The 12327-nt window shown below is 50.4% G+C and overlaps 1 protein-coding gene across 1 annotated transcript; it reads left to right on the forward strand.

Annotated features, from left to right (window-relative positions):
- The first annotated feature begins 5908 nt into the window (after window positions 1–5908).
- LOC106040355 (PHD finger protein 7-like) lies at window positions 5909–11383 on the forward strand. The gene is made up of 9 exons (XM_066990859.1): window positions 5909–5912; window positions 6517–6578; window positions 6769–6870; window positions 7141–7265; window positions 7669–7954; window positions 7998–8026; window positions 8558–8671; window positions 9590–9708; window positions 11218–11383. Exons 1-9 carry the CDS (start codon window positions 5909–5911, stop codon window positions 11352–11354), a joined length of 978 nt encoding a protein of 325 aa, XP_066846960.1. The 3' UTR covers window positions 11355–11383.
- Window positions 11384–12327: the final 944 nt, after the last annotated feature.

Below are 12327 nucleotides of genomic sequence, written 5' to 3' on the forward strand. Positions count from 1 at the left end.
AAGGCTGTGGATGTGGTCTACCTTGACCTCAGTAAGGCTTTTGACACCGTTCCCCACAACATTCTCCTCAAGAAACTGGCTGCTCGGGGCTTGGACTGGCGTACGCTTTGCTGGGTTAGAAACTGGCTGGATAGCCAGGCCCAGAGAGTTGTGGTGAATGGAGTCAAATCTGGTTGGAGGCTGGTCACTAGTGGTGTCCCCCAGGGCTCGGTACTGGGGCCGGTCCTCTTTAATATCTTTATCGATGATCTGGATGAGGGCGTCCAGTGCACCCTCAGTAAGTTTGCAGATGACACCAAGCTAAGTGCGTGTGTCGATCTGCTCGAGGGCAGGAAGGCTCTGCAGGAGGATCTGGATAGGCTGGACCGATGGGCTGAGGTCAACTGTATGGTCTTTAAAAGACGTTTAGATGTAGAGCTTAGCGATATGGTTTAGTGGAGTACTTAGTGTTAGGTCGGAGGTTGGACTCGATGATCTTGAGGTCTCTTCCAACCTAGAAATCTGTGATACTGTGAAGTTCACTAGCAGAACTCCAAGCCATTGGCAAAACAGCATTCAACTCATCACAAAAGCTGTTCAGGTTGGATTTCAGAACAATCCTTAAGATTAATCCAGGCATCTCCTGTTTTTCCCAGATCAGTTCTCAGAAACTATTTGTGTGCTTCACAGTGTTGTTTAACATCTTGGGTTGAGGATCTGGCTTCAGGTTGTTCCTGCAGCAAAATTTACCGAACTGTATAGATGAGATGCCTGAAAACAGTATTGGCAGCCCCTGTAGATTCAGAAATGGTCCCCACCGACTGGTTCTTCCAGTCGGTGTGTAATTTCTGAGTCATGTGCCTCCTTCTAAAATTGTCCTAGCAAAATGTCATGGCAATTTCTGGATATTTCATACCCTGTATTTTAGACCAGTGGCACATAAACCCAGATGCTCAGGTTAAGGTGCGTGGCACTGTTAGGATGTACTTAACACCACCGGTGTGTTTTAATAGCCATTGCATGTTTATGAAGTTTGCCTGTCCTTTTTCCCAGAAACACCACAGCCTGAAAGGTCTCCTTTCTTGGCCTGCTGTGGGCCCTGAAAGGACATGGCAGTTTTGTCATCCATTTACACTCTCCTTCAGGGAGTGTGTAATTTTTGTGTGAGTCAGCAGTGCTCTGTGCTATGCCAGCTGTGCAGCCACACATCGGTGGTGGCCAAGCTGAACTCAACAGACCTGACAGTGTCTATGAGGTTCTGCTGCCTCCTGGCCTCCATCTCCTCCTCGGTCAGCAAAGGTCCTCACAGGTCAGGCAGACATCTGCCACCAGAGCACTGCCATCCTCATGCCTGCCTCAGGTGCAGAAGGTGGAAACATAAAACGTGTCCTTGCCTAGGCAACAAAAACAGATCATCTGTGCTTTGCAGGGTGCAACAGCTGACTCTGCATCTGAAGAGATCTGTTGTCTTTGTTTAAATATCTGAAGTAACATCAGGCTTTGTCCTGATTGCTTCATGGTCCAGGTCTGCTTTCCACAGCTGTACCTGTGATGTGATCTCTCTGTGTAACTCAGCTTTGGGTTTGGCCTTTTTTCTAGTCAAACAGTGATGGAAGTTTACTTTTTTTCCTCTTCCTTCATTACGTAAAGATCTGAAATACACTCATCCTTTGCTGAAGCCTTGCCAGCTTACCAAAGTTTAAACTAACATTACTGTTCTATAGGCAATTAAAGGATTGTCTATAGACAATCTTCTATAGACACCTTCAAGTGCCCTTCTTGAGCCGGAGCCAGGATGTGGAGAGATCACAGATGCTCCCTACACTGCACTCTTTGTATTGGAGCCATACAGGATGGTCCACCTTCAGGATGCCCTGCAAAACACTTGCTGTTAGCCTCCACAGAGATGATGAAGGGAAATCCATGGGGAGGGGAGGGGAAAAGGAACTTGCATATATTGCCCGTCAGCAGTCAGCCACTACATCCATGATGGGTAAAATTGCCCAGAACCAAGAAAGACTTGGCAATTCCTGTTACTGCCCATGTCTCCTTCTATCTTCCACCCAGGTTCTTCTGCCAGGAGCACAGCCCAGCACAAACAGTGCTGGTGCAACAGGACAGGGAAACCTTGTGCGTCATTTGTATGGAGCGTGTAGGAGACAAGCTTTCCTACCACACCACGGTGTGCCCCAACTGCAGGCAGGCCTGGTTCCACCGGGGCTGCATCCAGGTACGAGGCCCTTCCAGTGCTCCTCAGGCATGGCAGGTGCCTGACAAAGGTGCCGCACTCACACTGCTTGTCTGTCCCTCTTCTGCAGCAACAGGCTTTCCATGCTGGGCTGCTTTGTTTCCGGTGCCCGCAGTGTAATGACAGGGAGAAATTCCTGTTAGAGATGTCTACCCCGGGGATCCAAGTCCCCACCAGTTGGGTTCTCCTCTGTGCTTCCACTGTGCCCACAAGATAGTCGAGCCATGCTGGGCAAGGCCAGAGGCTCTCTACCCAAGCTCTTCCTCTAATAATAGTGAAGGGAGGGGAGGTGGGCCCCTAGGCAGGGATGGCCCAGGCCCCAGGAACTCATCCTGCTGGCAAGCAGGGTGCTTGTGGATATCCACATGGAAGGAATTTACTCTTCCCTGGACTTGTCTGAATGTTTTTTCTCAGAGATTGAGTCAACTTCTTGCTCAAAACCATATCAAATATCAGAGGACTATAGTCTCACTGCTGCCAGATCCCTATGTTAGGTTGTGCAAGGAAAGCTCAGCTGTGCACCTACACAAGAGTGCAGAAAGACAATGACAAGTGGGGAAGGCCACCTAAGATCTTGCCAGGCCTGAGCAAAGAGCTGGCTGCTCACAGATAAAGGGTCGGCAACAAAAACCTTCCTAAAGGTTCTTCCTAAACAGCACTTCCTAAACAGCTCTGCAGACCAGGCCCTGTGGCAGCTCCTGAATATCGCAGAGGCATCCAGCTCCTGCTGGAGGGAGTCCTATGGGTTCTGCTGTGTGCACCCACCTGTGTTCAGTTGTGGTGCAGGGCTTGGCCTGGGACAAATACTGTATTCCAGTCATGGGGAAGCACACTGTAACGTATCATCAATAAAGAAAGTTATCCTCACGTCTTGTCACAAGAACCATTAAATTCAAGTCATAAATAAGATAGGAAGATGACCATCAACTTAGAGAAACGGGGAAAACAGAGCTTATGGAACGAAGGCAGTCACAAATATGCTGTTGTAAGAGTCACAGCTGGGTAAATCCCATTTCTACCATCTGTGGCAGTTTTTTCCAGAAATGCCAGTGGCAGAGGAGACATCCCAGGTGCACACTTGGCTGCTGGCAGAGGCTATACCATGCACAATGTGAGGGCAGTGAAGGCATCCGACTACTCCCAGCCTCGTGTTCATGGCCTGGTCCAGATCAGGGAGCACTGGAACCGCAAGATGGCAGCTGCCTGCTGCAAGGAATCCTTGCAGCTGTCAGTGTGCTGCCAGCCGTACTAGCTGTTGGCTGAGACAAACCTTGCCAACACTGGGCCCAGAGAAGAGTGGCAGCCACCCTCTCCCCTTTGCGAGGCCCAGCCCCAAGCGCCCCCCCGCTTCCTGTCCTGTGCTCTTTAGACTTCCCCCCACCTTCTCCTGGGAGGGGCCTGGTGTGCCGCCATTTTGTGCATTCTGTGACATGATCTATGTAACTCAGCATTTGTTTTGGCCTCTTTTCATGTCAAACAATGATGGAAGTTTACTTTTCCATATCTTTGTTGTTGCTGTTGTTGTTGTTCTGGGTCTTTTGGGCCTGCATTACAGTCTCCAGCACGCAGTGAGATCCAGCTGATCCCAGGAGCACCAACCATGCAACACCGTCCCACAGCTCCCCAGCTTGTGAGACTTGGGGCTTCTGAGCCCCAACTGATTGTGCTGTGAGCCCAGGTGCAAGACAGGGGAGAGGTCATGGGGAGGGGCATGGTGTGACTCCTCTTGATTTACCCTAAAGGTATGGAAAAGTACTGGTGTCTCAACCACTCCCAGAACTGAAACAAACAAACAAACAACAACAAAAAAACACCTCCAAAACACTTTGTCTCCTCACAGAGGCACAAACACATTGCTTATTGGCTCGTCTCTGGGCAGTCCCTTTGGAGCCGGCTGAAACTGGCCCTTATCTAACAAGGGGCAGCTACTGGAGTCTTCTCACAGAGGCCACCCCTGCAGCCCCCCACTACCAAAACCTTGCCATGTAAACCCAAAACACACACCCATGAGATAAAGTGGAATTTTGCATAGGAAGGGGAAATCAAAATAACTGAACTCTATGATCCACCAATATGCTCCACTGCTAAATATCCAGTCTCTTAGGGTACTTTCTGGGCATGTTCAGGTGGAAAAATGTACTTGCACTTGCATGTACATGAAATGGCAGGTTTATGCTGAACCGTTGGTGTTCCATCAATGTGCCCCTCCAGGACATTTAACAACCCTGAACATAACTGGAAAAAACAGGATGCTTAAACATCTTAAGCTGCACCCAAGTGGGTAAAAGGAGTCCTAGCACCTGATTACTATATCTGGGAGATGAAAGTAGTACTTTCATTTTAGGCCATTTTTGCCCCAAGTGTGCACCTACAGAGACACCAGTTTGAGAAAATTTGATGCAGCAGGTACATGTTTTGAGTAATTGGACTGCACATGCTTTTGGAGAAATAAATGTATAAGTTAAGCAGGTGTTGAAGGTGGCCTTACAGAACTGTTTGGCTCTGGACAAACTGTTAGTCAAAGAACAATGTGTATGTGGAGTGCTGAACAATAGAGCTGGAGAATGCTGTGTTACTGGCATGGAGGAAGCATGCCCACCAGAAGATGTGAGAAATCACATACAAACCAGGAGACCTGTTCCAGTCAGTGTCACCAGATGAATGGAAAATGGATTGGAACCTTGCCTCACGGATCTTGACTCTGCTCAAAAAGCTCAGACTTCAGGGATGGTGGAGTTGGATAGTGGAAGCTCTGGTAATGCTTTTTTTAATATTAATCGGCCTAGTTATCAGCTTTCTTATAATAAGGTGCCTGATTGACCACTTATTCTCTCCTCTCTCTCCCCCACTACTGTGTGTTCAAATCACCACTACTGAAAAGGACCTTGGAGCGTCTGAGCCATGAGTAGTGTGGGGGATGGCCTGAAGTGACTGCACTGGGAGCTGAGGTGGCCATTGCCCCAGAAGCCAGATGGGACATGGGGAGGGGCCTGGTGTCACTCCTTTTGATTTGCCCTAAAAGGTATGGAAAAGTACTGGTGTCTCAGCCACTCCCAGAGCCAGGGCCAAGAAACCGGGGCACTTACAGATTTGCAGGGGAACTCATTCTATGCTGCCTACCCCTGTTGGCAGATCACACGCTGGATCCAGGACTGGAGACCTCTCTCTTTCTCTCCTTTTCTCTCTGTTTCCTCTTTCTCTATTTCTTCTTTCCTCAGATCTGCCAAGTAATGCTAGGCCTGCCTTGTTTTCCCATAAAGCTGCATAGCTCAGTTGGATATAACTGTGTTGAGAGCACCAATATTAACAGAACATTTGTTCTCTGTGTTCCTATGAAAGCTGATGTTTATACGTGGACCTTGAGTGTTATCTCACCGTAGTCCACATGGAGGGGAGTTGTGAATCTGAGTCACTCCTCCCACATCTTTGCAGGTGGGACATGCAGCCGGCCAGGCCAGCCAGGCCTGAGCAAAGAGAGTTATAAATGAGAAATAAGGATGAAAGTGAACTTTGTCCTATAATAAAATTCCGGTGTATCATTGTCTATTCTGTGTACTCGGTTCACTGAAGCATCTGTATTTTCAGCCTGTACCCATTGCTTCTTGTCCTCTTGTCACTGGGCACCACTGAAAACAGCCTGGCTCTAGCCTCTTTGTGCCCTCCTTTCTGGTATTTAGAGACATGGGTAAGATCCCCTCTGAGCCTCCTCTTCTCCAGGCTGAACAGTCCCAGCCCTCTCAGCCTTCCCTCACAAGACAGATGGGAGTGCATTTTTTCCCAGGCCTGGAGTCCTCTCCACTGGTTTCATGCAGGCCCAGGCTGGGAGGCAGGACCGGAGGAGCCACTGCCTGCTGGGGTCTGAGCACTGGGGTGGAGGAGGCAGACGTGGCTCTGATGTTCTCTGCCTGGGCCTGGGGCAGCCCTGGGCAGGGGACAAGGGGCTTGATGGGGGCTGTGGCAGGAGCAGCAGGTGCCCAGGCCTCACGGTGTTCCTGTGCTGGGGACTCATATCATCCTTCTTCTCCGACAGAGTGAGCAGAGGACCATCTGGAGAAGCCCCAGCACTTCTGGAATTGGGTTTGGGGAGCGTTTGCTGCCATATCACTGTATCTGTAATGAAGCGCAGGGCCCCTGACATGAGGAAGAAAGGTGAGAGTAAAGTGATCCCATATCCCCCTTTGGCTGGGGGCTGGGCCAAGGGAGTTTCAGGATGGTCTGTGTGTGCTCAGTGATTGTGGCCTATGTTCTTCCCTCTCCAGTGTGTGTGCTGTGCAACCGTGCTGATTAAGACCCAGATATTTATGGTCAAAAAAGTGAGAATCGTGGTCTCTGCACGTATGAGAATTGCCTGGTGAGTTTCCCTCGGGTTGCCCACAGACTTCCCTTGGTTCTACAGCCTGTCAGTCCCCAGCCTGGCAGGATCAGGGTGTGGGGCTGTGCTCAAAGGCCATGTCCCGCCCAGTCCCTCTCTCAGCACCAGCCAGCACTAGCTGTCCCTGCCTCACCCACCTAAGAAGCTCCTGGGATATCCTGTTTTTCAGTATCTGGCCAGTGGGCTTTCTTCAAACCAAGCAAGAAGCAGTGAAGCGTACAACATCCTCCCTGAGGATATCCAAAGGGTAGTGAAACAGGCAACCAGGAAGGTAAAGACCACTAAGGGGCATATGGAGTGTGCCAGAATGGATTTGTGGGAAATCAGCCTGTTCCTTGGGAAGAAAATTCCAGTGTTTCAGTGAGTTCCAGGAAACACAAGTCGCAGGAGCTTCATAGAGGCTCCAGCACAAGCAGAAACTGCAGTCCACAAGCTGGATCTGCAGGATATTACCCAGCAGTGGCTGGATCCCCACAACCCTAGCAAAAGCCCTGGGGGCTCTGAGCACACCCCTAAGGCGGTGCTGCTGTGCTCTTTGCAGATGTGCTATGTCTGTGGTGAGAGGGGAGCCACCATTACCGGCCAGCAGAAGAGCTGTAAACACAGCTTCCATTACCCCTGTGGCTATGAAAATGGATGCATCTCCCAGTTCTTTGGGCAGTACAGGTAAAGGATGATGGTCCTCATGCTGGGCCTCCTCTGTCTCTGTCATCCACCTCCTAGCACTGGCCAGGCAAATAAGGAACCTTCTTGTTACGCCCTCTGGGACACCTTCAAGTGCCTTTCTCAAGCCAGAGCCAGGATATGGAGAGATCATAGATGTCCCCTACGCTGCACTCTTTGTATGGGAGCCATGCAGGATGGTCCACCTACAGCAATGCCCTGCAAATCCTTTGTTGTTAGCATCCACAGAGATGATGAAGGGAAATCCATGGGGAGGGAACAGGGGCTTGCATACAGTGCCCGCCAACAGTTGGCCACTACATCCATTATGGGTAAAATTGCCCAGAACTAAGAAGGACTTGGCACTTCCTGTCACTGCCTATGTCTCCTTCTATATTCTACTTAGGTCCTTCTGCCAGGAGCACAACCCAGCACAGACAGTGGAGGTGCAACAAGGTGGGGAAACCTTGTGCGTCATTTGCCTGGAGTGTGTAGGAGACAAACTCTCCTACCACACCACGGTGTGCCCCAACTGCAGGCAGGCCTGGTTCCACCGGGGTTGCATCCAGGTACGAGGCCCTTCCAGTGCTCCTGAGGCATGGCAGGTGCCTGACAAAGGTGCCGCACTCACACTGCTTGTCTGTTCTTCTTCTGCAGCCATAGGCTTTCCACGCTGGGCTGCTTTGTTTCCGGTGCCCGCAGTGTAATGACAGGGAGAAATTCCTGCCAGAAACGTCATCCCTGGGGATCCAAGTCCCCACCAGGTGAGTTCTCCTCTGTGCTTCCACTGTGCCCACAAGACAGACGAGCCATGCTGAGGAAGGCCAGAGGCTCTCTACCCAAGCTCTTTCTCTAATAATAGTGAAGGGAGGGGAGGTGGGCTGCTAGGCAGGGATGGCCCAGGCCACAGGAACCTATCCTGCTGAGCAAGTAAGTAGGTGCTTGTGGGTATCCACATGGAAGGAATTTACTCCTCCCAGGACTTGTCTGAAAGTTTTTTCTCAGTGCTTGAATGAACTTATTGCCTCCATGCTCATGTGGGGCAAAGGGAGCCCCTGCCTCCCTCCTAGTTTTCTTCTGAAACCCCTGAGGCACTGACAACAGAGGTGCAAGATCATCTGTGTTTAGAAATGCAGAGTGGCTGCGTGGGCCTCCCAGGGTACCCCCGTGCTCAAGTGTGCTGCTGTCGTAGTGGCCTGAGGAGGTTGAAATGGGGACCCAAAGGGCAGGGCATCCTTTTCTGCCTTATGCCTGGTGCAGGGGAGGCTCATCACCATCTTTTTCTTCACATGCAGACAACCAGCATGGGAAGCAGACAGTGGCGTCATAGATATGTACCAAAGGCATAGCTGCTGCGATGCCAGCCGGTGCCATTATGCCCAAGGAAGGGAGCAGGCAGAAGAAGAGGGGTAAGTCAGCAAAACCACATCAAATAGCAGGTGCCTCTAGTCTCAGTCTTGCCAGATCCCTATGTTAGGTTGTGCAAGGAAAGCTCATCTGCGCAGCCACACAAGAGTGCAGAAAGACAATGACAAGTGGGGGAAGCCACCTAAGACCTTGGCACAGCTTCTCAAAGGAAGCCCATCACAGGAGCCATCAGGCCATCAAATACCCATCTCCAGCTGCCTGGAATAGTACAGAGGCACAAAGCCAGGCAGGGACCTCAATTAAGGACCCAGATGAAGTGATAGCCAATCCAGGCCTGTTCCCTGGGAGTCCCAGAGAAGCTGTCAGTCCCGTTGTTCACCTGTGATATCTATCCAGATGAGTGAACATTATATATATTAGTGAGAGTGGTATGTGTGTGTCTGTCCCGTGATCTGTGTGGCCAGAATAGTATATGTGTATATATGTAATGTATACACATGTGTCCCTACTGGGAATCCATCTTCAGCCTTTCCACTGGTTGGACCTGGGGCACGGGGCTGCTCAGTCTCATCTTTCCTGGGCTATCAGCTCTAGTGCAATGTATTTTTCTCCATCACTCTTTTTGCAAAGAGTCTTACAAAGAGGTGGACAGGGAGGCTTTCCAGGGGCTGAAAAACAGGGAAAGGGACAGCCCTTTCTTAAGGCCTTGCTGAGCTATCAGGGCACATGGCACGCCCCTGCTACCACTAGCCAAGTGGTCCTTCAGGCTGTGGAGACTTTGCCCTGGCTCTGGAGCTCACCCAGGGCTTGAAAACTGGGACTTGTGGTTGGCTTGGGGGCCAGCTCAGGGAGCTCTGCTGGGCAGTCCCTCACCCACGTCCCTTTGCAGTGCATGGCTGCCTCCCTGGTGTGACAGCCAGCCCTGACTGCCGTGCTCACCAATGTGGTTGTTCCCCCAGGCCGTGGTACCTGCTGCTGTGCTCCTCCTGTGCTGCCGCAGGCACCCACCGACGCTGCTCTGCCTTGAAGGACAGCACAGTCACCTGGGAGTGTGACAGCTGTGCTGGCCTGGGCACTGGTAAGAGGAGATCCTGAGTGTTCCACCGGGCTCCCTTTGTGCACCGGGTGGGGTTAGGGTTAGGGCTAGGGTAGGAAACACAAAAGTTGTAAATGAGATAGAAGGATGAAAGTGAACTTTGTGCTATAGTAAAATTATGATGTGTCATTGCATGTTCTGAGTACTCAGTTCACTGAAGTCACAAATTCAGTGGGTTACTGACAGATGTCCCCATTGGTCTCTGGACTGGTGGACTAATGGTCTAATAGCAGACAGGGGGTCAGTTTGTGACAAGTTCACTAGCAGAACTCCAAGCCATTGGCAAAACAGCATTCAACTCATCACAAAAGCTGTTCAGGTTGGATTTCAGAACAATCTTTAAGATTAATCCAGGCATCTCCTTTTTTTTTTTTTTTTTTTTTTTTTCCCCAGATCAGTTCTTAGGAACAATTTGTGTGCTTCAAAGTTTTGTTTAAAAACTTGGGTTGAGGATCTGGCGATTCCATAAACTCCTTCAGGTTGTTCCTGCAGCAAAATTTACCGAATTGTATAGATGAGATGTCTGCAAATAGTATTGATTGCTCTTGTAGATTCAGAAATGGTCCCCACTGACTGGTTCTCCTACTCTCCTACACCACTGGTGTGTTTTAATAGCCATTGCATGTTCATGAAGTCTGCCTGTCCTTTTTTTCCCAGAAACACCACAGCCTGAAAGGTCTCCTTTCTTGGCCTGCTGTGGGCCCTGAAAGGACATGGCGGTTTTGTCATCCATTTACACTCTCCTTCAGGGAGTGTGTAATTTTTGTGTGAGTCAGCAGTGCTCTGTGCTATGCCAGCTGCGCAGCCACACATCGGTGGTGGCCAAGCTGAACTCAACAGACCTGACAGTGTCCATGAGGTTCTGCTGCCTCCTGGCCTCCATCTCCTCCTCGGTCAGCAAAGGTCCTCACGGGTCAGACAGACATCTGCCACCAGAGCACTGCCATCCTCATGCCTGCCTCAGGTGCAGAAGGTGGAAACATAAAACGTGTCCTTGCCTAGGCAACAAAAACAGATCATCTGTGCTTTGCAGGGTGCAACAGCTGACTCTGCATCTGAAGAGATCTGTCATCTTTGTTTAAATGTCTGAAGTAACATCAGGCTTTGTCCTGATTGCTTCATGGTCCAGGTCTGCTTTCCACAGCTGTACCTGTGATGTGATCTCTCTGTGTAACTCAGCATTGCGTTTGGCCTTTTTTCTAGTCAAACAGTGATGGAAGTTTACTTTTTTTCCTCTTCCTTCATTACGTAAAGATCTGAAATACACTCATCCTTTGCTGAAGCCTTGCCAGCTTACCAAAGTTTAAACCAATGTTACTGTTCTATAGACAATTAGGGCATTTAAAGAATTTCTGTTACAGCCTAGGGCCCTTCATGGAGCTCTGTTTGTGTGTAGGGTGGGGTCAGTGGAGCCTGTCTTCCTCCGGGTTGGCTGGGGGCAGCACTCAGAAGTGTGGGGCCATGTTGATAATCTCCTGATTCCTGTTACAGCCTCCAGCATGCAGTCGGAGCCAGCTTGTCCCAGCAGCACCATCCTGCCAACGTCATCCCACAGCTCCCCATCTCCTGAGACGTGTGGCCAGTCAGGTCGGCCAGGCCCAAGCAAAGATCCGGCTGCTCACAGATAAAGGAGAGGCAACAAACACCTCCAGGGAAGCCTGGTCCCAGTCCCGGTCCCAGCATTTTCCCTGTCTCCTGTCCTATACTCTTGACTTCCCCTCCCTCCCAGCCTGGGGTGCTGCCATTTTGTACCTCCCAACCACCATGCTCACAGCCTGCCCTGTAACTGGCTGGTAGCACCAACCGTCCCTTCAGGGTGCTGGGCAGTGCAGAATAGGCCATCCCTGCCCTCTGCATGCCCACAGCAGCCATTTCTGACATACCCCATGCGGGGTCGTACTGTGCTGACACTGGCTGTCTGCCGTTGTTTGGAGCCATCATAGCCAGGTGATCCCTGATCACCTTCTGCGTGGCTGTAATTATCTCTGCGCCAGGAAGTGCCCCTACTTGTCAGAATATATACATCTTTAAATACAAATTTTTGGTGGCCTTTTATGATGGGGTTACAGCATTGGTGGATAGGGGAAGAACAACTGACATCATCTACCTGGACTTCTGCAAAGCATTTGACACTGTCCACCATGATATCCTTGTCTCTAAATTGGAGAGACATGGATTTGATGGATGGAACACTTGGTGGTTAAGGACTTGGCTGGATAGTCGCACTCAAGAGTTGCAGTCCATGGCTCAATGTCCAGGTGGAGATCAGTAACGAGTGGTGTTCCTTGGGGGTCAGTGTCGGGACCAGCGCTGTTTAACTTCTTTGTCAATGACATGGACAATGGGATGGAGTGCACCCTCAGCAAGTTTCTTAATGGGACCAAGCTGTGTGATCTGGTCGACACGCTGGAGGGAAGGGCAGCCATTCAGAGGAACCTGGACAGGTTTGAGAAGTGGGCCTGTGTGAACCTCATGAAGTTCAACAAGGTCAAGTGCAAGGTCCCACATCTGGGTTGGGGGAATCCCAAGGACAAATACAGGCTGGGTGGAGAATGGATTGAAACCAGCCCTGATTGGGCTTTAAACTAAAAAGGGTAGATT

The sequence above is a fragment of the Anser cygnoides genome, chromosome 1 (assembly GCF_040182565.1).
Source record: "Anser cygnoides isolate HZ-2024a breed goose chromosome 1, Taihu_goose_T2T_genome, whole genome shotgun sequence".
Lineage (NCBI taxonomy): Eukaryota > Metazoa > Chordata > Aves > Anseriformes > Anatidae > Anser > Anser cygnoides.

What these genes read in the sequence shown, in the direction of transcription:
- LOC106040355 (XM_066990859.1), top strand. An exon ending in GCACGTATGAGAATTGCCTG is followed by an intron (nt 6,579 to 6,768) that starts GTGAGTTTCCCT and finishes CCTGTTTTTCAG; the next exon opens with TATCTGGCCAGTGGGCTTTC. An exon ending in TGAAACAGGCAACCAGGAAG is followed by an intron (nt 6,871 to 7,140) that starts GTAAAGACCACT and finishes TGCTCTTTGCAG; the next exon opens with ATGTGCTATGTCTGTGGTGA.